This window comes from Mustela erminea, chromosome 18 (assembly GCF_009829155.1).
Source record: "Mustela erminea isolate mMusErm1 chromosome 18, mMusErm1.Pri, whole genome shotgun sequence".
NCBI classification, from domain to species: domain Eukaryota; kingdom Metazoa; phylum Chordata; class Mammalia; order Carnivora; family Mustelidae; genus Mustela; species Mustela erminea.
In genome coordinates, this window is record NC_045631.1 from 2,358,295 (window position 1) to 2,379,005 (window position 20,711).

General features: G+C 51.5%; 2 protein-coding genes and 1 long non-coding RNA gene across 4 annotated transcripts; 1 reads left to right on the forward strand and 2 right to left on the reverse strand.

Annotated features, from left to right (window-relative positions):
• Positions 1–9,115: 9,115 nt before the first annotated feature.
• Positions 9,116–10,737, reverse strand: SAT2 (spermidine/spermine N1-acetyltransferase family member 2). Of its 2 annotated transcripts, XM_032322552.1 has the most exons (6): positions 10,448–10,737; positions 10,272–10,323; positions 10,075–10,158; positions 9,879–9,980; positions 9,647–9,687; positions 9,116–9,511 (listed from the first exon to the last, which is right to left on the reverse strand). In XM_032322552.1, exons 1-6 carry the CDS (start codon positions 10,511–10,513, stop codon positions 9,344–9,346), a joined length of 513 nt encoding a protein of 170 aa, XP_032178443.1. In that variant the 5' UTR covers positions 10,514–10,737; the 3' UTR covers positions 9,116–9,343. The 2 variants fall into 2 exon arrangements, with proteins under 2 accessions (XP_032178443.1, XP_032178444.1); XM_032322553.1 differs by lacking the exon at positions 9,879–9,980.
• A 934-nt stretch (positions 10,738–11,671) lies between these two features.
• SHBG (sex hormone binding globulin) lies at positions 11,672–14,830 on the forward strand. The gene is made up of 8 exons (XM_032322543.1): positions 11,672–12,024; positions 12,187–12,278; positions 12,443–12,632; positions 12,942–13,103; positions 13,330–13,492; positions 13,626–13,762; positions 14,201–14,408; positions 14,660–14,830. The coding sequence occupies exons 1-8, from the start codon at positions 11,911–11,913 to the stop codon at positions 14,806–14,808; spliced, it is 1,215 nt and encodes a 404-aa protein (XP_032178434.1). The 5' UTR covers positions 11,672–11,910; the 3' UTR covers positions 14,809–14,830.
• On the reverse strand, positions 12,495–12,919 carry LOC116578348. The gene is made up of 2 exons (XR_004280833.1): positions 12,769–12,919; positions 12,495–12,649 (listed from the first exon to the last, which is right to left on the reverse strand). It is a non-coding gene; the product is annotated as an uncharacterized LOC116578348 (long non-coding RNA).
• Positions 14,831–20,711: the final 5,881 nt, after the last annotated feature.

Consider the following 20,711-nt stretch of genomic DNA (forward strand, 5'->3'; position numbering starts at 1 on the left):
TGGTCTGAAGGGAATCCCGGGAAGACAATGATCTGGGGTTCTTCCAAGTGACTGGGGAAGACTTGAAGTTTCCAGAACTGAGATGTGAGGTCCGAGTAGGTGTTTGCTAGAGGAAACATGTGGTAAGAGTATTCTTTTTTTTTTTTAAAGATTTTATTTATTTATTTGACAGACAGAGATCACAAGCAGGCAGAGAGGCAGGCAGAGAGAGAGAGAGAGAGAGGAGGAAGATTTTATTTATTTATTTGACAGACAGAGATCACAAGCAGGCAGAGAGGCAGGCAGAGAGAGAGAGAGAGAGGAGGAAGCAGGCTCCCCGCTGAGCAGAGAGCCTGATGCAGGGCTTGATCCCAGGACCCTGGGATCATGACCTGAGCGGAAGGCAGAGGCTTTAACCCACTGAGCCACCCAGGCGCCCCTGGTAAGAGTATTCTTGAGCTATTAGGAACACAGTGATGCAGACGAACAGAAAGACTTATCCTTTGGGGAACCACAACTAATTGGAATAGCATTTGGCTTGAAGTAAGGAGCTGCCAGAGGGTAGCCTGTGAGGAACTTGTAAATCGGATTAAGGAGAAGTGCTTTTACTTTATGAATTCCAAAGAGCCACTGAAAGGTTTTAAGCAGGAGTGTCTCTCTACAACTGTGTAGAATGGATTAAAAGTTAAGGGTGGTCTCAAGATGTGAGACCGGTGAAAAACCATTGCGATAAGAAAGATGCTGATGACCTTGGAGGAGGGCTGTGGACTACAGAAGTACACGAAGATTGGGGCCTCTTAAACTTGCTGTAGTATCAACAAGAATGGGTGGTGAGGGTGGTGTGGGGAGGGTTCGGGAGCTGGTGAAGAAGTGGGAGGACCCCAAGACAACTCTCAAATTTATACTTAGGGTCACTGAGTGAATGGTGCTGCCAATCATGATAAAAAGAACGCAGGCGATAAAGTTTTGGATGACATGTTGATGACTTTGAGTTTGGTGTTGCTCTGAGTTTAAGGGTCCATCGTTTACATGGATATCCCTTGTCTTCAACAAACTTCTCTTTCAACTTAAATGTAATTTCTTTAGCCTTCCACTAGGACTTCCACCTCACACTGCAAAAGCATCCTTCAGTCCTTTGTGGTATCATCATGGTTGTACCCTTAATAATTTGTCCAGGATCTGTCTTCTGCCATGTAAGACATCAGAGCCTGGGTTCCGGGTCTGTTTTTGCCCATCACTGTATACACAGTACCTAGCACAGTTCTCAGCACGGCAATTTTTTTTTTTTAAGATTTTACTCATTTATTTGACAGAGAGAGAGCACAAGCAGGTGGAGCAGCAGAGGGAGAGGGAGAAGCAGGCTGTCCGTTGAGCAGGGAGCCTGACATGGGGCCCAATCCCAGGACCCTAATTAGGATCATGACCTGAGCTGAAGGCAGATGCCTAACCAACTGAGCCTCCTAGGCACACACACACACACCCAGGTTGGCTAATATTAATGAAAAGAAAGGATCAGTGTTCTGCAAGTCAATGGACACACAGGTACGTGGTCCAAAGAGGTCTTGGTTAGGCAGGTGGATGCAAGAATCATCTAGTGTATTATTCATAGTTAAAGCTATAAAACAAAAATAAATCTCTAAACAGAAGTGTAGACTGAGGAATGAAATGGTCCATGACAGAACTTGCAACTACAGCAGTATTTAAAGTGCTGGCAGAAGAAGAGGTGACTTGAGGCACCTGGGTGGCTCAGTCAGAAAAACATCTGCCTTAGGCTCAGGTCATGATCCTGGGTCCTGAGATCGAGTCCCATGCGGAATCTGCTTCTCCCTCTCCCACTCTCCCTACCTGTGCTTGTTCTCTCTCTCAAATAAAATCTTTAAAAAATTTTTAAAAAGAGAGAGAGAGAGAGAAGCCTTCCAGAATCTTTGGGCATCAGTAAGTATAGGGAGGGAGAGACAGCAAAGATTGTGAAGAGGCAGCAGCAATTCTGACAAGGAGAGGGAAAGAGAGTTTGAGTCACTAAGAGGAGCAGATCATCAAACGTGCTGGCTGTGAGACTGAAGAGTTTGGGTTTGGACTCATTTTTTTCCCTAAGATTTTATGTATTTATTTGAGAGAGAGAGAAGAGGAGTGCATTAGAGGGGTTAAGGTCAGAGGAGAAGCAGACTCCCCACTGAGCAGGAAGCCCGATGTGGGGCCCGATGTGGGACTCGATCCTGGAACTCCAGGATCATGATGGGATTCCAGGATGATGACCTGAACCGAAAGCAGTCGCTTAATCACCTGAGCCACCCAGGCGCCCCTGAGTTTGGACTCTTAAACAATTGCAGTGACTGAATTTTATTTTAAAAATGGCACCCTCACAGACTACCCAGCCTCTGACACCAACAATCCTTTCAGGTTTACATTTTGTCCCTCCGCTGTAGTCACAGTCCATTCAGGCAGAAGATGGGAGTGGGAGAACGGGGAACAGTGTTTCAGACAGGGGAATGGCTTGTGCGGGTGGCCCAGAGGGGGAGCACGCAGCGCTTCTGAGGTACTTACAAAGAGTCTGACATGGTGAGAACCAACTAGACAGGCAAGCTAACGGCTGGAAGGGTTGGGCCCTAGCTTGGAGAGGCTGGAACATGTTAGAAGTTTGGATTTTCTGCTGAGAGCTGTGGGAGCCATTGCAGAATTTTCAGCTAACTTCTAGCGGGACAGGCAAGGCGTGGCTTGTCTTTGGACTTCTAAATATACAGAGATTTCAAGAAAGACAGAAAGGTGGCTAGGTCGATAGAAGAATGTTGGGAAGTTACTGAAAGTGGGGACTATGTGAAAATTTACGTGCTGAATGTTGACACTTGCCCCAGACTTCTTCACCCAGCTCTGAGGATATGGACAGCCAGGCTGATGCCCTCCGACTGGGGGTCTGGAAGAGTCTTCTGAAAAAAGTCATCAGGTGAGCCAAAAGACCTAAAGATACTGGCCTTAGGGGTTCCTTAAGGAAATGGCCCAGTGGATCGCCCTATAGTGATGTCCACAGAGAACATGTCTCCCCACACCTGCCACACACACACACACACACACACAGAGTTTCCGATCGTTCCTTAGTGTCCCAGTCTTAATTATGAGCATGTAGCTGAGGACTACCCGATGTTCGAGGAAAGCCTCTTAAATGAAAGAGCTTCACCCCCTGCAAAAAAAAAAAAAAAAAAAAAAGAGAGAGAGAGAGAAACATAAAAATTTTTAAAAAGAAAGAAAAATAGTTTAGAAGAAGTAAAGACTATGCAAGAAGAAAAGCATTAAAAAAAAAAACCTACAGGGGATGGGGTGCCTGGGAGGCTCCATTGGTTCAGCGCCCCGCTCTTGATTTTGGCGCAGGTCGCGATCCCAGGGGTCCTGAGATCAAGCCCTGTGTCAAGCTGCACACTCAGCAGGAAGTCGGGTTATTTTCTAGCTCCCTCTGCTCCCCCCCCCCACTTTGTGCGTGAGCACACTCTTGCTCTAAAATAACTAAATAAAATCTTTAAGAAGATATATATTTTTTAAATTGTATTTATTTATTTGACAGGGAGACAGTGAGAGAGAGAACACAAGCAGGGAGAGAAGGAGAGGGAGAAGCAGGCTCCCTGCTGAGCAGGGATCCCGTTTCGGGACTTGATCCCAGGACCCTGAGATCATGACCTGAGCCAAAGGCAGACGCTTAACGACTGAACCACCCAGGCGCCCTAAAAAGATACTTAAAAATAGGGGCACCTGGGTGGCTCAGTCGGTTAAGTGACCTCTTTCGGCTCAGGTCAAGATCCCAAGGTCCTGGGATCCAACCCTGAGTCAGGCTCCCTGCTCAGCAGGAAGTCTGATCTCTCTCCCTCTTTCCCTCCGCTTGCTTGTTCTCTCTCCCTCAAATAAATATAATCTTTTTTTTTTTTTTTTTTTTAATATTTTACTTATTTGACAGAGACAGCCGGAGAGGGAACACAAACAAGGAGGGTGGGAGAGGGAGAAGCAGGCTTCCCACAGCGCAGGGAGCCTGACATGGGACTCTGTCCCAGGACCCTGGGATCATGACCTGAGCCAAAGGCAGATGCTTAACAACTGAGCCACCCGGGCGCCCCTCAAATAAATAAAATCTTTTAAAAAAGAGCTCTTAGAAATTAAAGACATGAGGGACGCCTGGGTGGCTCAGTTGGTTAAGCAGCTGCCTTCGGCTCAGGTCATGATCCCAGCGTCCTGGGATCGAGTCCCACATCAGCTCCTTGCTCGGCAGGGAGCCTGCTTCTCCCTCTGCCTCTGCCTGCCATTCTGTCTGCCTGTGCTCGCTCTCTCTCCCTATCTCTCTCTGATAAATAAATAAAATCTTTGGGCGCCTGGGTGGCTCAGTGGGTTAAGCCGCTGCCTTCGGCTCGGGTCGTGATCTCAGGGTCTTGGGATCGAGTCCCACGTCAGGCTCTCTGCTCGGCAGGGAGCCTGCTTCCTCCTCTCTCTCTCTACTTAATTGTGATCTGTCTCTGTCAGATAAATAAATAAAATCTTTAAAAATAAATAAATAAATAAATAAATAAATAAAATCTTTAAAAAAAAAGAAATTAAAGACATGAAATCAGAAATAAAAATTCAATAAAGGGTTGGAAAATAAAATTAAAGAAATTTCCCAGAAAGCTGAGCAAAAAATGAAGGAGATAGAAAATGCAAGAAAATTAAAGTTCGGGCCCATGGCATTAAACATCTGAGAAACAAAAGTTCCAGAAAGAAATAACAGGAACATGGAGGGGAAGAGAAAGTCCCAAAAACGACTATGTATGTATGTGTGTGTGTATATATATATATCTTTTTTTCTTTTAAGATTTTATTATTTGACAGAGATCACAAGTAGGCAGAGAGGCAGGCAGAGAGAAAGGGAGAAGCTGGCTCCTGGCTGAGCAGAGAGCCTGATGTGGGGCTCGATCCCAGGACCCTGGGATCATGACTCAAGCCTAAGGCAGAGGCTTTAACCCACTGAGCCACCCAGGTGCCCTGACAATATATATTTTTTAATTTTTAAAATTTATTTTTATTCATTTTTTAAAAAGATTTTATTTATTTATTTTTTAAAAAGGTTGTATTTATCTTGGGGCGCCTGGGTGGCTCAGTCATTAAGCGTCTGCCTTTGGCTCAGGTCTTGATCTCAGGGTTCTGAGATCAGCAGGGCTCCTTGCTCAGCAGGGAGCCTGCTTGTCCCTCTCCCCCTTCTTCTCGTGCCCCCCCAATAAAGCCTTTTAAAAAGATTTTTTTTCTATAACTGAAGAAGATGAGCTTCTAGGTTGCAAAGACCCACTGGGTCCCCACTAAAACATTCCCATGTAAGATTTTAGAAGGCTAGGAAAAGAGAAGTTCCTAAAAGCTGTGACTGAGCAAAGAGAAAAGGAAAATGAAAATGGGCTTCATACATTTCATTTTCCAGAATAAGAAAAAAGATTCTTTTTTTTTAAGATTTTATTTTTGTTTGACAGGCAGAGATAACAAGTAGAGAGGCAAGCAGAGAGAGAAAGGAGGAAGTAGGCTCACCGCTGAGCAGAGAACCCAATGTGGGGCTCGATCCCAGGATGATAGGATCATGACCAGAGCTGAAGGCAGGGGCTTTAACCCACTGAGCCACCTAGGTGCCCCAAATTTCAGGCTTCTTAACAGCAACACCAGAAACTTAAAGACAATGGAGAAATGCCCTCAAAATTCTTAGTGCAAATTATTTCCAACCTAGTATTTGATACCCAAACACAATGTCAACAAAGCACAAGAGTAGAACAAAGACATTTTCAGACTTACAAGGTCCCAACAACTTTTTAAAGTTCTTATTTAAGTAATCTCCACACCCAACATGGGGCTTGAACCCACAACCCCAACACCCTGAGATCAAGAGTCTCATGACTTTTTGCTGAACCAGCCAGTTGCCCCAAAGTCCCAACAAAATTATTTCCCAAGCAGCCTTTCCTAAGAAGCTCCATCAAAATAAACTGAAGAAGATAAAGAGATAGGTTGGAGATAGGCTGCAGGAAACAGGAGATTAATCCAAGAGGCGAAAAGGGAATCCCAAGATAGGTGTGGAGGGAGATCCAGCAGTGTGGACTGAAAACCAGCCTTTCGCGGGTAGAACAGGTCTAAAGGCTTTGTGAGAAAATTCTCAAACAGAAGAGATAAAATTCCTTACGTGTTTGTATATCCTTAAAACTCATTAACTCGGGGCTCCTGGGTGGCTCAGTGGATTAGGCCTCTGCCTTCGGCTCAGGTCTTGATCTCAGGGTCCTGGGATCGAGTCCCTCATGGGGCTCTCTGCTTGGCGGGGAGCCTGCTCCCCGCCACCCCCCCCCCCCCGCCTACTTGTGATCTCTCTCTGTCAATTAAATAAATAAAAATCTTTGAAAAAAGAACTCATTAACACAACTAAAGGAGAATTGGGGGATAAGTTAGAGTACACAGAATACGAACCAAACAAACAAAAAGGACAAAGCAACTATTAACTCCAGAAAAAACACAAATGGTTCGGGAAAGATAGACAACTACATCTCTCCACATGGTGGGGCGCCTGGATGGCTCATTCTGTTAAGTATCCAACTCTCGATTTCAGCGCAGGTCATGATCTCAGGTCAGGCTCTGTGCTCAGCATGGAGTCAACTTGAAATTCTCTCTCCCTCTGCCCCTCCCCCTGCTCCCCCTTTTCTCACTCTCTAAGATAAATAAATAAAAATCATTAAAAAAAGAAAAAAGCTATCCATAGGGCACAACTATAAAGAGCATTTGCATCGTCATAATACATAAACACTAAACAGATCCAGCTGGAATTATGATATCATATTGGAAGCGTGGGATGATGGGAAAGGGGGTGGGGGTGACAGTGGGAGTGGAAAAGAGAGTTAGCAGTGGGAAGTCAATAGCTAATGTCTGAAGCAGGAGAAGTAGCAACATTGGCATGCTATTTTTAGTCTGAGATACTCAGATGAATCCAAGACAAAACAGAGTAACACAATTCACTCAGTTGAAAGTGATTATCTTTAAAAACTGAGGGAATTGCAAGACTGAAGTTTTTTCTATTAGCCTCACAGAAGTATTTGATTGTTCATGTAATATAATGTGTATCTAGGATAGGAAAAAAAGTGCTGATAACCTCATGGAAGGGGGCAGTCAGAGAAGGAGGTCAGTTTAAGGCACTACAGCAATTTGCAAAGATGATAGTGGAAGGGGATATAGGGATGTGGATGGATTTGAAAGATGTTTTAGTTACGCTTTCTCTATGCCCACCCCCCACTTTTTAAAAAGATTTTATTTTTTTAAGTAATCTCTACACCCTGTGTGGGGCTGGAACTCACAACCCTGAGCTCGAGAATTCTACACACCACTGACTGAGCCATACCCCTCTATGCTCCCTTTATTTTTATTTATTTAAGATTTTATTTATTTACTTGACAGCAATCACAAGTAGACAGAGAGGCAGGCAGAGAGAGAGGGGTTAGCAGGCTCCCCGTTGAGAAGAGAGCCTGATGTGGGGATCGATCCCAGGACCCTGGGATCATGACCTGAGCCAAAGGCAGAGGCTTTAACTCACTGAGCCACCCAGGTGCCCCTATGCAAACTCTTAATAAATAATTCTTTTTAAAAAGATACATTTAAAAAAATAAATATTTGATTTATTTAAGAGAGTGCTAGAGTTACGTGGGGTGGGGTGCGCCGAGGTAGAGAGCATCTCAAGCCAGACTCCTTGCTGAGCGCAGTGCTCCAGCTGGCCAGAACCAAGAATCAGATGCTTAACCAGCTGAGCCACCTAGGTGCCCCTCCATGTTCCCTCTAAGAAGCCCTCCCCTCACTGCCCTCCCCTTTGTTCTAGCTGCTAAGGCCAGAACCCAGGTCCTTATCACCTCATAAGGATCAGGCCCAACATCTAATAGAATCAGCTTGGGCAGGAACCCAAGGCGAAACTGGCTGAGAACAGAGCAAGCTGGACTGGGGACATCGGGTGAAAACCGACCAAGACGGGGTGGGGAGAGGCGAGACAAGAGAGTAACCCATGGAAACCATAAACTCCAAAAGCCAAGGCAAAACAAGATGGGGCAAGATAAAATTTGGTAATATTGCTTCCCACTTTATGCCACATTCTTCTGCATTAACTTTTAAAGTATTCTATTCTTTTTTTTTTTTTTTTTGAAGACATGATACATGGGCATGGCACAAAATTCAGAAGATTCAAAGTGCTCAGTGGGAAGAGAGCTGTCCCCTGGCCCCTCAGAGCCTCCTCAGAGGTGACTACATTCCCTCAGCTTGTTTGTGCGTTTTTCCAGAAATAATGCATTCTGATACAATTTAAGGTTAAGAAAAGCATCACTAGATAAATTGATCATACGTAAAAGATATAAATCCTGGGGTGCCTGGGTGACTCAGACAGTAGAGCACGCGTCTCTTGATCTCAGGGTCCTGAGTTTGAGCCCCATGCTGGGTCTAGAGTTCACTAAAAAAAAAAAAAAGTATATGCTCCCATTTCTACTCACTTAGCTAATGATGTGCATATATGGACATTGAAAAAAATCTGAAAAATTGTTACCAAAGGGTTAATAGCAGTTAGAGAACTAAGGCTACGGATTCTATTTTGATGTTACATGTCCATTCCAATGTTCCTACCAGAAACCCACAGCCGCTGTGTAATAAACTTTTTCTCTCCGTGGGTCTAGCGTTCTGTTTTGGGTTTGCCGAACTGAAAATAAGAACTTTGTGACTTTTGAAAAAGGAAAAGCGCTGGTGAGCTGAACTGAGTTTTGGGGGCAGGGGGACGGGGGAGTTGAGGCAAGTGTCCCTTCCCAGCACCGTCGGGACTTCACCGGCAGGGGGCGGCCTGCTCTCGGTGTTGAGCCAGTGGGCGGGCCTCAGCCTGGGGTCCCGAACCTTGCACTCCACACCCGGGAGGCCTCTGTCTGGGTCCCAAAAGGAGACCCGCCAGCCTGATGTGCCAAGCTGGCTCCTTGCTCTTCTCGTCTCTGTACACTAGAGCCAACACTCTGCCCTCTGAGGATGAACATGGTCCTGGGCCCACCTTTAGGGCCAGAAGCCACATCCCCCCCAACCCACCCACTCACCAGGAGACCAGAACATTCCAGAAAGGTCTCCGGATGGCTGAACTTATCGAGTCATGCACTCGCAGTAATTCTCCTTTATTTCTCACCCTCAACAAGGAGGTGGGAAGGCCTCTCCCCCAATTCTGCTCTGTCCATATTTTGGGTATAGTTACTCCCAACCTCTCTTCCTTCAGAGGCCTGAGCCAGGGGACACCACAAGTGTCTCTGCGGAGTGCATGAGCGGGGGCGGGGGCGGGAGGGGCGGGGGGGGGCGGGAGGTCTACTACTTAGATCCTCAAGGAACGGCCTCACTTTCCCGCCAACTTCCTCATGGCCTCTCCGTCAAAGGTAAAGGCATGCCAGCCCTCAGCTTCAGTCAGATCCTGGGCTCCCAGGGCCTTGTACAATGCCATGGCTCTCTGGTTCCAGTCCAGGACGGCCAGGCGGAACTGGGAACAGCCCTGATCCAGGGCCACCTGTGAGAGAAGACGTCGCTGACTTTCCCTTCCCAAAAAGAAAAGACTTTCTCACCCTGCATGGTGACCCCTGTGCTCTCACCCGTGCGTGCTTTTCCAGGGCCAACCTGGGGGCCCCCCCATCCCTCTCCTCACCTGTGCCACCCTTCTGATTATTTTGGAGCCAATCCCCTGACCTGTTGTGGGGGAAAAAAAAAAAAAGAGAGAGAAAACAAAAAGGGGGCGGGAGTCGCGGGTGGGGGAGGAGGAGGGGTTGTTTCCGTTGCAGGTACTCAGAAGAGGGCGTGAGACTGGGGTTAGGGGGCAGGGGATGGGGGCTGGGTCTGGCTGGCTTCCCCCCGCGCCCCGCCCGGCCCCACTCGGGTACCCCGATATTCCGGGGTCACGTAGATGTCTTCCAGATAAACGGTGCGCCCCTTCCACGTGCTGTAGATGAAGTAATACAGCCCATACCCCACCACGCGCGGCCCTGGGATGGAGACAGAAAAGGGCACTGGGCGCCAGGGACCGACCTCAGCGAGCGCGCCGGGGCGGGGGACCCTCGCAGGCCCCGGTGCTCTTACCCTGCGTGTCCCCGGGGGCGGGAGGAAGGTCTGCCACCAAACAGCGATACAGAGGGTTCTCTCCGAAGCCATCCGCTCTCAGCGCTGCGGAGGTGGGGGTGCGGCAGAGAGACAGAAGGGCCTGGGTGTGCGCCCGCCGGGCCCGGAGCTCGGGCCTGGGGGACCCCTCCCCCCTCCTCCCCAGCCTGGGCCCCCACCTTCTTCGCTGATCTGCACCTGGTCCGAGAGTTTCTCGTACTCGGCCAGTTCCTGCGGCGCGGGGACAGAGGCCATATCAGGGCAGGGGACCCCGACTCCCGGCGCCGCACCCCTCCCCCGGCCGCGCCGCCCGCACCCCCTCGCGGGCCCCGGGTTCCCGGCCCGCAGCCGTCACCCGAATCAGCCTCAGGATCTGTCCACAGTCGCCCTCCTCCGCCTCTCGGATCCGCACGGAAGCCATCTGGACCCCGCGGGCTGGGACTGAAGTCCGGTACCCTCCCCTCCGGTCCGACGGGGTGGGGGTGGGGGGTTCGAACGGGCCTACGCTCCTGGCCGGGACAGCGGGGGGCGGGGCGCGGCGGGCCGGGCCGCAGGAGTGGTGGGCGCGAGGGGGCGCCTCTCCGCGCCGCACCCCTGCACCCGCCCGGGGACGCGCCCCGCCAGCCAATCAGCTGGCAGAGCAGGCCCGCCCCGGGGCCCTAGCCCTGCCCCCCACCGCCAGCCCCGTGACCGGGCCCCCGGCAGGGGTCAAGGCTGGACTGCCCGCCCCCTCCCTGTTGTTGCCTGGGTGTCCCAGCCTCTGTGGGTGAAACTTGGCAGTTCAAAAGTCACCTCCCCCGGCCTTCCCTAAGTGAAGTGTGCAGTGATTTTCTGCCGTTCTCCTCGCTCTCGTTCACCCACCCAAGGGCCCTGCGACGCTGGGTGATTCCTGAAACCGCCCCCAGCTCTGAGCTGTCTCCTAGGAGTCTTCAGTGGCTCTAGGTGTCCCCTCTCTTTGGCGCTCTGGAATTTCAAAACGGGTCAGGGAGAGGGCGATGCGCTTTTGTTGGTAGATGCCACTAAATCACACTCAGGGACAGAACCTCCCTCAGAGGCCTGGGAAGACACTGAGGGAACAGCTCAGAGCCTGTGTCATCACAATGAATCCTCCTTCCAGTGAACCCCATAAAGCAGATACTACTTTTCACATTTTATGAACAAGAACACTAGCAAGCATCATGGTGGTGTGACTTGGCCAGACTCACTCAGCTGGATGTTTGGTAGTGGAGGTCTCAGCTGTAGTCCTCTCTTTCTCTCTCTTTAAGGATCTTATTTATTTGAGAGAGAGAGAGAGCTTGTCAGGTGGAGGGGCAGAGGCAGAGAGAGAAGCAGGCGCCGGGCTGAGCAGGGAGCTGAAGTGGGGCTTGATCCCAGGACCCTGGGATGGTGACCTGAGCCTAAGGCAGACGCTTGACCCGCCGAACCATCCAGATGCCCCTCTGCTGTAGTTCTGACAGAGGATGCTTCTCGGGGTGCAGGGACCTCGTGGCGGGGGGCGGGTGGTAGAGGCAGCCTCCCCAGAGGGAGCAGAAGGCTTCAAGGGGCCAGGTCAGGCTCTAAAGGAGGAGAGGGGAAGTGGGGTATACTGTTCTTCTAGCTCGTAAACAATCCTGGAAGGGGGAGTGTAGTGGAGAAACTCGGTCCCTCCCCCAAGTTGTCATCAGAGGGGTCAGAGGGGCCACAGGGTCAGTGTCCGGTCTCCTGCCCCCCTTCGTCCCCCCGAGCAACCTTTAACCCAACACCAACTACAGAAAGGCTGTCTGCCCCCACACATTCTCCCTAGAGTTCCCTGAACCACAGAGAGGACCTCAGCTGACCATGGAGGACAGAGGCCCGCTGGCCACATCTCCCGGGTGGCTGTCGCTGCTACTGCTGCTGCTACCACCACCCGGCCACCAGGGAGGGGCCCTGAGACATGGTCTCTCCGCCCAGGTGCAGGAGTCTTGGGATGGGGTGCTCCGTGCACACGCACGTGTTTAAGCGACCTACACTTTGGCTTCTGCTCCTGCCTTCCTCCCGTCCCTGCTGCCCTGCCTCTCCGTCCATCTCTGGTCAGTCCTCACTGTACCTTGTTTGTTCTTCTCCTGCTGACAGAGGATCCAGGACCCCCCTGCTGTGCACCTCAGCAGTGGCTCAGGACAAGAGCCTATCACCATCATGACTTTTGACTTCACCAAGATCAGGAAGTATGAAGTTGACCCAGCCCCTTGTTGGAGTCCCCAACCCTACCTTCCCTTTCTCTGATCTTCTCCTTCTCCTATCTCCCTCCCTGTCCCTCAGCCTCCCTCTTCCCACTTTTACACCCAGAGGGCATGCCACATGCATAGCCTTTCCTCCTCTGTCCTTCCAGAAGCTTTTCCTCCTTTGAGCTTCAAACCTGGGATCCAGAGGGAGTGATTTTCTACGGCGACACCAACCCAGAGGACGACTGGTTTGTGCTGGCACTTCGAGACGGCAGGTCCGAGATCCAGCTGCACAATCAGCTGGCGCAGGTGACTGTGAGCGCTGGTCCCCGGCTGGACGATGGCCGGTGGCACCAGGTAAGCCGGCTCTGGTCCTGAGGGGAGGCGTGTCCCGAGTTGGTCCGAGGAAACGCAACAGAAAGGAGTTTTCGGGCATCCCCTTCCCACCGTCATCTTATTCAATCTGCACACAACCTCCACAGCCTCACTGTACCTGTCCCCAGTTTTCTGGAGGGCCTTCCTGAGGCTTACGGCCCAAATGAACCAAGGATGCTAGCGGACTCCACGAGTCCATGTTCTTTCTGTGATACGCAGCTGCTTGGGAAGAAGGGGGCAGAGGCAGGCCCCAGTGGCCTCTGATTGGGTTCTGCTCCTTCCTCCCTGCAGGTGGAAGTGAGGGTCCTGGAGGACTCCCTCCTCCTGAGCGTGGATGGGGAGGAGGTGCTGCGCCTGAGACAGGTGTCTGAGTCTCTGGCCAGCAAACCCCAGCCCATCGTCAGGATTGCCCTGGGGGGACTCCTGTTCCCCGCCTCCAGCCTTCGTTTGCCGGTAAGGACATCGCAGGGCTGGGGGCTGACCCAAGCTGTTAGAGTGTGGCTGGCTGGGTGACCCTGGGAGCCCGAGGCCACATTTTTCATGAGAGCTGGTGGCATCTGCGTGGTTCTGAAGAAGCCAAGAGCTTGTGTCTTGGAGGGGAACCAACTGAGGGCAGACAGGGGCTCCAATGTCTTGATGACAACATCCCCACTTCTTCCCTTCCCTCCACTGGCTCCAGCTGGTCCCTGCCCTTGACGGCTGCCTACGCCGGGGTACCTGGCTGGACCCGCAGGCCCAGACCTCGGGGTCTGTCCCTATGAGGAGCCTCAAGAGCTGTGCCTTGCAGTCCCAACCTGGAACGTTCTTCCCTCCAGGGACGCGTGCAGAATTCAATCTCCAAGGTAAAGGCTGCTCTTCCCTGCGCAGCTAGCTCTGTGTCTACCTTCCCCCATCTCCTTCCAGCCCTGGCTGCCTCTGTCTGTGAGCCCCCAGGCTTGAGTCCTCACGGGGATCTCTTCCCCTGCAACCACCCAGACATTCCCCAGCCTCATGCAGAGCCCTGGGCCTTCTCTCTGGACCTGGGACTCCAGCAGGCAGCAGGCTCTGGCCACCTCCTTGCCCTTGGGACCCCAGAAAACCCTTCTCAGCTCAGCCTCCACCTCCAAGATCAAGTAAGAGGGGTGCTGGCTGTATTCAGCGGAGCCGGGGAGCAGCAGGTGGGGGCGGGGGGGGGGGACTCCAAACTGTATGTTAAGAACACTTAAGGTGCAGGGGGGCAGGGGGCAGAGACACATCTCGAACCTGCTCACAACAAGCAAGTGACATTTTATTTACTTATTAATTCGATCTTACGGTTAAGGAATCTCTATACCCAACATGGGGCTCAAACTCACAACCCCGAGATCTGGAATCTCGTGCTCTGCTAGGTCAGCCAGCCAGGCACCCCTACAAATGGTTTTTATCTAGATTGTATTGACTTGGGAGAGGTGTGGTTTATGGAATATCAAGCCAGGAAAATTGAGGCAATAAAAGATGGGGCCCCAGGGAGTGGATGTGGTCCATTCTTTCCACCCCCTAACCCCCCAATCCCTGTCCCGCACACTCTGCAGAAGGTGGTGGTGTCCTCTGGGACAGGGCCCGACCTGGATCTGCCCCTGGTCTTGGGACTCCCTCTTCAGCTGAAGCTGGCTGCGTCCGGGGTGGTCTTGAACCAGGGGTCTAAGAAGGAGATCCTTGCTCTGCCCGCCTTGGACTTGGCCTCCCTCCTCAAGCTCTGGGTCCGGCCGCAGGGGCGCCTCTTCTTGGGGGCTCTGCCAGGTAAGACGGGGACATTCGTGTTGCTCAGCACACTGCTGGAAATAGGTAGAGAGAGAGAACAAGACGTGCAGGTCTGTGTTCCTAGTGGAAGGAAACCTCTGGAAATGGAGAAGAAAGGCCACAAGAAGAGAAGGGATAAGGGGCAGCAGGAAGAAGTGCTTTAAAAAAGTTAAGTTAGAGAGTTGGGAAAGTGGGGGGCAGCCTGTGGGTCCAAGTTGCCCTAATGCACCCTTTGGGCCCCCTCTGTGTAGGAGAGACCTCTTCTGCCTCCTTTTGCTTGAATGGCCTTTGGGCCCAAGGCCAGAAGCTGGACATGGACCGGGCCCTGAGCAGAAGTGAGGACATCTGGACCCACAGCTGTCCCCAGGGCCCAAACAATGGCACCGACACCACCCATTAAATCCCCACCTAAGAATCCCCTTGAACGTCTCTCATTCATTACTCGACCACGGTTCACGGTGCCTCTGCAATGTACCAGGCGCCCTGCTGCGCAGCGGGTTGTACTGATGAGGAAAGGACACCCTGGTTCCTGGCTTCTTGGTGCTCACGGCCCCCCGCAGGAGGCAGGCAACCAGCAAAGACTTGCAAGTAAGTGGATGACTGGAAACCGGTAAGCGCCATAAAGAGAGCTTGGAGAGACGGTAACCTAGTAGGGGGTCAAGGCAAGCTTCCCTAGAGCTGTAGACTTCTCCAGCTGAGATTAACAGCAGCACCAGGACACACACACACACACACACACACACACACACACACACAACACAGGTAATTTTCTTTCCCAGCATTTACTCCCTGTGGAAATTCCACTCCCCCGTCCCCCCGCGTGGCCCCGCATGGAAGGTTGGGGTCCAGAGGGGAGGGGAGCAAGGGAATTCTGTCTTTCCTGCGATGAGCCACTGCTGTGCAAGGAAGGAGCAGCAGGGGGTGTGAGAGAGCCGTAGAGATAGGGGGGCAGGGTTCTGGGAAAAGGGGTAGAAACGGCCCGGAGGAAATAAAAAAGGAGTGGCGCCCAGGGAGAAGCAGCTTGCATCTCTTCCAGTCTTGGTCCACTTGCTGCATTCCCCGACGAATTCATCTCTTACTCCATTAAACAAGAGCTGGTTTATGCTGGTCCCAACTGGGAAAAACAGATCCAGGAACAACTCTGCCCTCAGCCCCCAGACCTCTGCAGAGTGCTGGTGTCCCAGCCCCTACCCAGGGCACCCTCCCATTTCAGCCCCTAGCTTCCTGGGAAACCTTCAAGCCCAGAATCCCCAGGCCCCTAGAGAGTCCTGGAGCTCCATCCTTCCCCATCTCTCAATCCTCATCCCCTTTCTAGAGCTGATCACCCATCCCCTATCTCCAGAACCCATGGGGATCCCAGCCCCTTGGCTCCTTAAAATGATTTTCCTACCAGTCACCTGGGCAACAGGGTGAGTCACTCATTGGACCACTGTCTCCTTCTGCAGAGATCAGCCAGGACCCAAGTGACCCCAGGATAAGGAGGCTCCGGGAGAGCCTGTGGGGATGGAAGTTACAAAGCCCAGGCTTCTCCTTGGACCCTCCCAGTCTTGACTTTGAGGGTCTACAGTTGCCTGCAGCAGGTGGAGTGTTCTGGAGAGGTCTGAGCAGGGCCAGGAAGCCCAGATTCAGCTCAGGTCCCCTGGCCCATCGGATGTGTCCATTCAGATGGTATTTACTGAGCACCTACTGTGTATAAGGCACGATTCTAGGCACTGAGGATGCATTGATGAAAAAGACAGACACAATCCCTGTTTATTTTTTTCTTTAGATTTATTTATTTATTTGAGAAAGAGAGAAAAGGAGCATGAGGTAGGGAATGGCAGAGGGAGAGGGAGACAGAAACCCTAGCAGACTCCCACTCAGCATGGAGCCCGACATGGGCTCAATCCCATGACCCTGAGATCACAGACCCCAGCCAAAACCAAGAGGCAGAGGCTTAAGGAAACCGACGGCACCATCCAGGCGCCCCCACCGTCCCTGTTCTTATGGAGCTCATGGTATGGTGGCAGGGGCCGAGAGCCCATGAAGAAGAAAAACAAGTAAGCGAGATCATTTCAGATAGTGGTTAGTGCTTTAAAGGGAATAAGATCCTGTAACGTAAGAGAGGACAGGAGTAGACTGGCGGTACTGGCTGGGTGGTCAGGAACGGCCTATCTAAGGCAGTGTCACTTGAGCAAAGACCTGAATAATGAAAAGAAACCAGTCCTGTGGGGGCCCCAGATGGGAGCCAGTGGGGAGGGTTAAAGGACCCTGAACACACCTGGGTCCCCGTCGAAGGGTGGTTCTGAGCCTCCTAAATTCTTGTCTCCAAGGATTGTCCCAGGAGCTGGCTTTTCCCTCCTCCCTGCACCCCACCCCGTCTGGGAGTCCACAGCCCCCAACCTCTCTTTCTCCAGTCTGCCCTAGATTCCGGGATTTCTGATTACTGTCCAGAGCTGTCTACACTCTTTCATTAAGACTGACTTTGTTTTGACACACAGGCTGCCCCACCAAGGGCACCTCCAGTGCCTGCCCAGTGCCCCCTGGCTCTCCCACACCCCTCCAGACCTTTCCAGAGCTTGGCAGCATATCCTGCAGCCTCCAGGCCTGGTTTTCCTTCTTTTAAGCCTTGAGTGCTGGCTATCAACCAAACATACACCAAGTTATGTCAGGTAGTCCACAGGGACCTCCAAGATGACTAAGTCTCACTCCTCGTCCTGGAGAACCAGAGTCTTGGGAGAGAGGTAGGCAGACCGGTGAAGTTCGTGAACAGAGACCTCTATGAGGTGCCAGGGAAACTGGCTGCGAGGGGAACCACTGAACGTTTGAACTTGAACAAACGCGTCAGTCTCTTGACTTTACACGATCCCCATCTCCAAAAGAGGAAAGTCCCTCTACTCCTAGGCTTGCTGTGAAGATCTCATGAACCTGGGAGTCCAGATTCCTGGCCCTGAGCTTGACCTAGAGGAAGCGGTCAGTATAGGAGAGATGTTGCTTCCTTGGCCATCGTTAACCTCATGCATAGTTCTTGAAATCAATGTCTGACCCTGAGGGTATAAAAGACGAGGAAGGGCGTGCAGGGCTGGGCTGAGATGGGATGAAGGCTGGCTGAGGAGGCTCCTTGAGCCACAGGGTGAGAGGCCTTGTGTGTGCTGCTGAGGAGCTGGGGCGAGGGGCGGCTGTGATCTGGTCAGTGATCAGTGGCAGAACATCTGTGTTTCTCTCCTTTTTCTCCCCCCAGTTGTGGCATAACATGCAATTAACCATCTTAAAAAAAAAAGATTAATTTTATTTATTTGAGAGAGAGAGCACGCGAGTGTGAGCTCAGCAGGGGGTAGGGTGAGGGAGAGAGAGAAACAAGGAGACGCCGAGCTGAGTGCAGAGCCTGACGTGGGGCTCGATCTCATGACCCTGAGATCATGACCTGAGATGATGCCAAGAGTCAGACGCTCACACAGGTGCCCCACAATCAACTGTCTTCTAAAAAAAATTTTTGAATTTGACCCTGGTTGTCTGAACTTTACCATCTTAACTGTTTTTATCGCTCCGTGGCATTTAAGTTTCTCACTGTGGGGCACCCATTGCCACCATTCATCTCCAGAACTGTTCACCTTGCAAAACTGAAACTCTGTGCCCGTTCAATAATAGCGCCCACCCCCATCCTCATATTTGTGTGCTGGAGTTCTCTTTCTTTATTCTTGTCTCTGCAAAGACCTGTCTTGTTGGGAACGAGATAGCTGAATCAGTGGGATTTGGGAGGTGAGAGGAGGATCAAGGGGCACAGAACTCACGATGGCCACTGGATTTGGGGGAGGGGGTGTGGGAGGTCTTATTCATTTCCTTTCTGGAGACGACTGGGTTCCAGGAAGGGGCTGGAGGTTTGTAGCGGCTTTTTTTTTTTTTCCTTAAAGACTTTATTTATTTATTTATTTATTTGACAGACAGAGATCACATGCAGGCAGAGAGGCAGGCAGAGAGAGAGAGAGGGAAGCAGGCACCCTGCTGAGCAGAGAGCCCAATGCGGGGCTCGATCCCAGGACCCTGAGATCATGACCTGAGTCGAAGGCAGAGGCTTTAACTCATTGAGCCACCCAGACGCCCCTTGTAGCGGCTTTTTGACCCCCCCCCTTACTGTATTTCCCTGTGAATACTAATGCTGCATTTGGTAGCACGCTTCCTCTGGCCCATATTCATGCTGACCTGCACCTAGAGGAGAAGAAGAACATACATAGGTGTCACAGGTGCCTTTGGCCTCGCCCCGAAATGCACAGAAGGTGTTCATTCTTTTCTGAGGGAGCCCGTGTACAGGACAGAAACAGAACCAGAGGTCTGGAGCCTATCCCCAGGCCATGCAGGTGGAGGATAGCAGCCAGGTCTCATCTCTCCGATGGTGCCTGGGTCATTTCGATGCTCCTTGCCTGATGAAAGAAAGAGCAAGTGACCTTGCCTGTGGTTTCTAGAAGAAGCCATTCCATGCTGAAGCACAATTCAGCAACCAGACTTTTATCTTCCATAGCTCAGTGTGTTGTTTGGGTGTCGGAGGATATATATATGAAGTCTAAGGCAAAAGGTCTGTTTTCTAAATGCTCAGAGTCTGATTAGAAAAGGTAAATTACAGGGCGCCTGGGGGGCTCAATGGGTTAAGCCTCTGCCTTCAGCTCAGGTCATGATCCCAGGGTCCTGGATCCAGCCCGGCATCGTGCTCTCTGCTCAGCTTCCCACCCTCTTTCTGCCTGCTTCTCTGCCTACTTGTGATTTCTCTCTCTGTGTGTCAAATAAATAAATAAAATCTTTTTTTTTAAGATTATTTATTTATTTATTTGACAAAGAGGGAGAGAGATCATAAGTAGGCAGAGAGGCACGGAGAGAGAGGGGGTGGGAAGCAGGCTCCCCGCCGAGCAGAGAGCCCGATGCGGGGCTCAATCCCAGGACCCTGAGACCATGACCTGAGCTGAAGGGAGAGGCTTAACCTGCTGAGCCACTCAGGCACCCCATAAATAAAATCTTAAAAAAAAAAAAAAAAGAAAGAAAAGAAAAGGTAAAATACACCACGAGAGCTGTCAGCCCAGTTACTCCAGATGAAAACCCAGGCATTGGACTTGACTGCTCTCTTTCTGTCACCCCATGGTTCCTGCAGTGGTCCTTCCAATGTAGATCCCGAACCTTTCCTCTTGTCTCCACCTGCAAACCCGCTTCCGTCATCTAGGACATCCATGTCTCCTGTAGGGACTCCTGCGAAGCCTGCCCCACTGGTCTCCTTGCTTCCCATGGTCCATTCTCCACGCAGCAGCTGTGGTGATTTTCACGAAATCTCATCAGGTCACTCCCTGCTTAAAACCCTAGAATTAGGGGCGCCTGGGTGGCTCTGTCAGTTAGGCATCTGCCTTCGGCTCAGGTCATGTTCCCAGAGGCCTGGGACTGAGTCCCGCATGGAGCCCTGCATCGGGCTCTCAGTTGGGCAGGAGGCTTGCTTCTCCCTCTCCCGCTGCCCTTCCTGCTCCCCACTACTGCTCACTCTTCTCTCACTCACACTCTCTCTCTGTATTTGAGATCACAAGTAGGCAGACAGGCAGGCAGAGAGAGAGAGAGGGAGGCAGGCTCCCCTCTGAGCAGGGAGCCCGATGCAGGGCTCGATCCCAGGATCCTGAGATCATGACCCGAGGCGAAGGCAGAGGCTCAACCCATTGAGCCACCCAGGCATCCCTGTAAATAAAATCTTAACCAAACAAATAAACCTTAGAATTACTTCTGTGATGGTTGGATTAATCCAAACTGCATTCTAGACCCGTATGATCTGGTTCTTGCCTCCCTCTGGGATCTCTCGCTGTACTGATCTTGTCTTCCCTCCTCGAAGGCCAGCTTTCGCACTATACTTCCGTCCTCCTGGAAGGATGAGTCTTCTCCCACAGGTCCCTGTGGCTCCCTTTGGGTTACTCGGGTCCCACACTGACCCTTACACCCTTCATTAAAGTCCTCCTGGACCATCCAGGGGCTGTCTGAACATTACCCTGTTGTATTTTTCCTGCATAATATTATAATGCATTATTTTATTTCTTTGCTGATTTTTATTATTTGTTGGAATGGGAGTCCTGGGAGCACAGGGACCAGAACAGAGCCTGGCCCTAAGTTAATGCTCATTAGCTATGTGCATCGAATGAATGAGTGGGGGGTGGGGCTGGGCTCAGAAGGGCGGGCAGACGTCCAGGATGCGGATGCGGGAATGAAATGGACAAAGGTGTGGAGTCAGAAGGAAGCACAGCCTGTCTCAGGAGTGGCCGGCTCCACTCCAGGGGACGACACATTGGGTCCTAGTGGGAAAGGAGG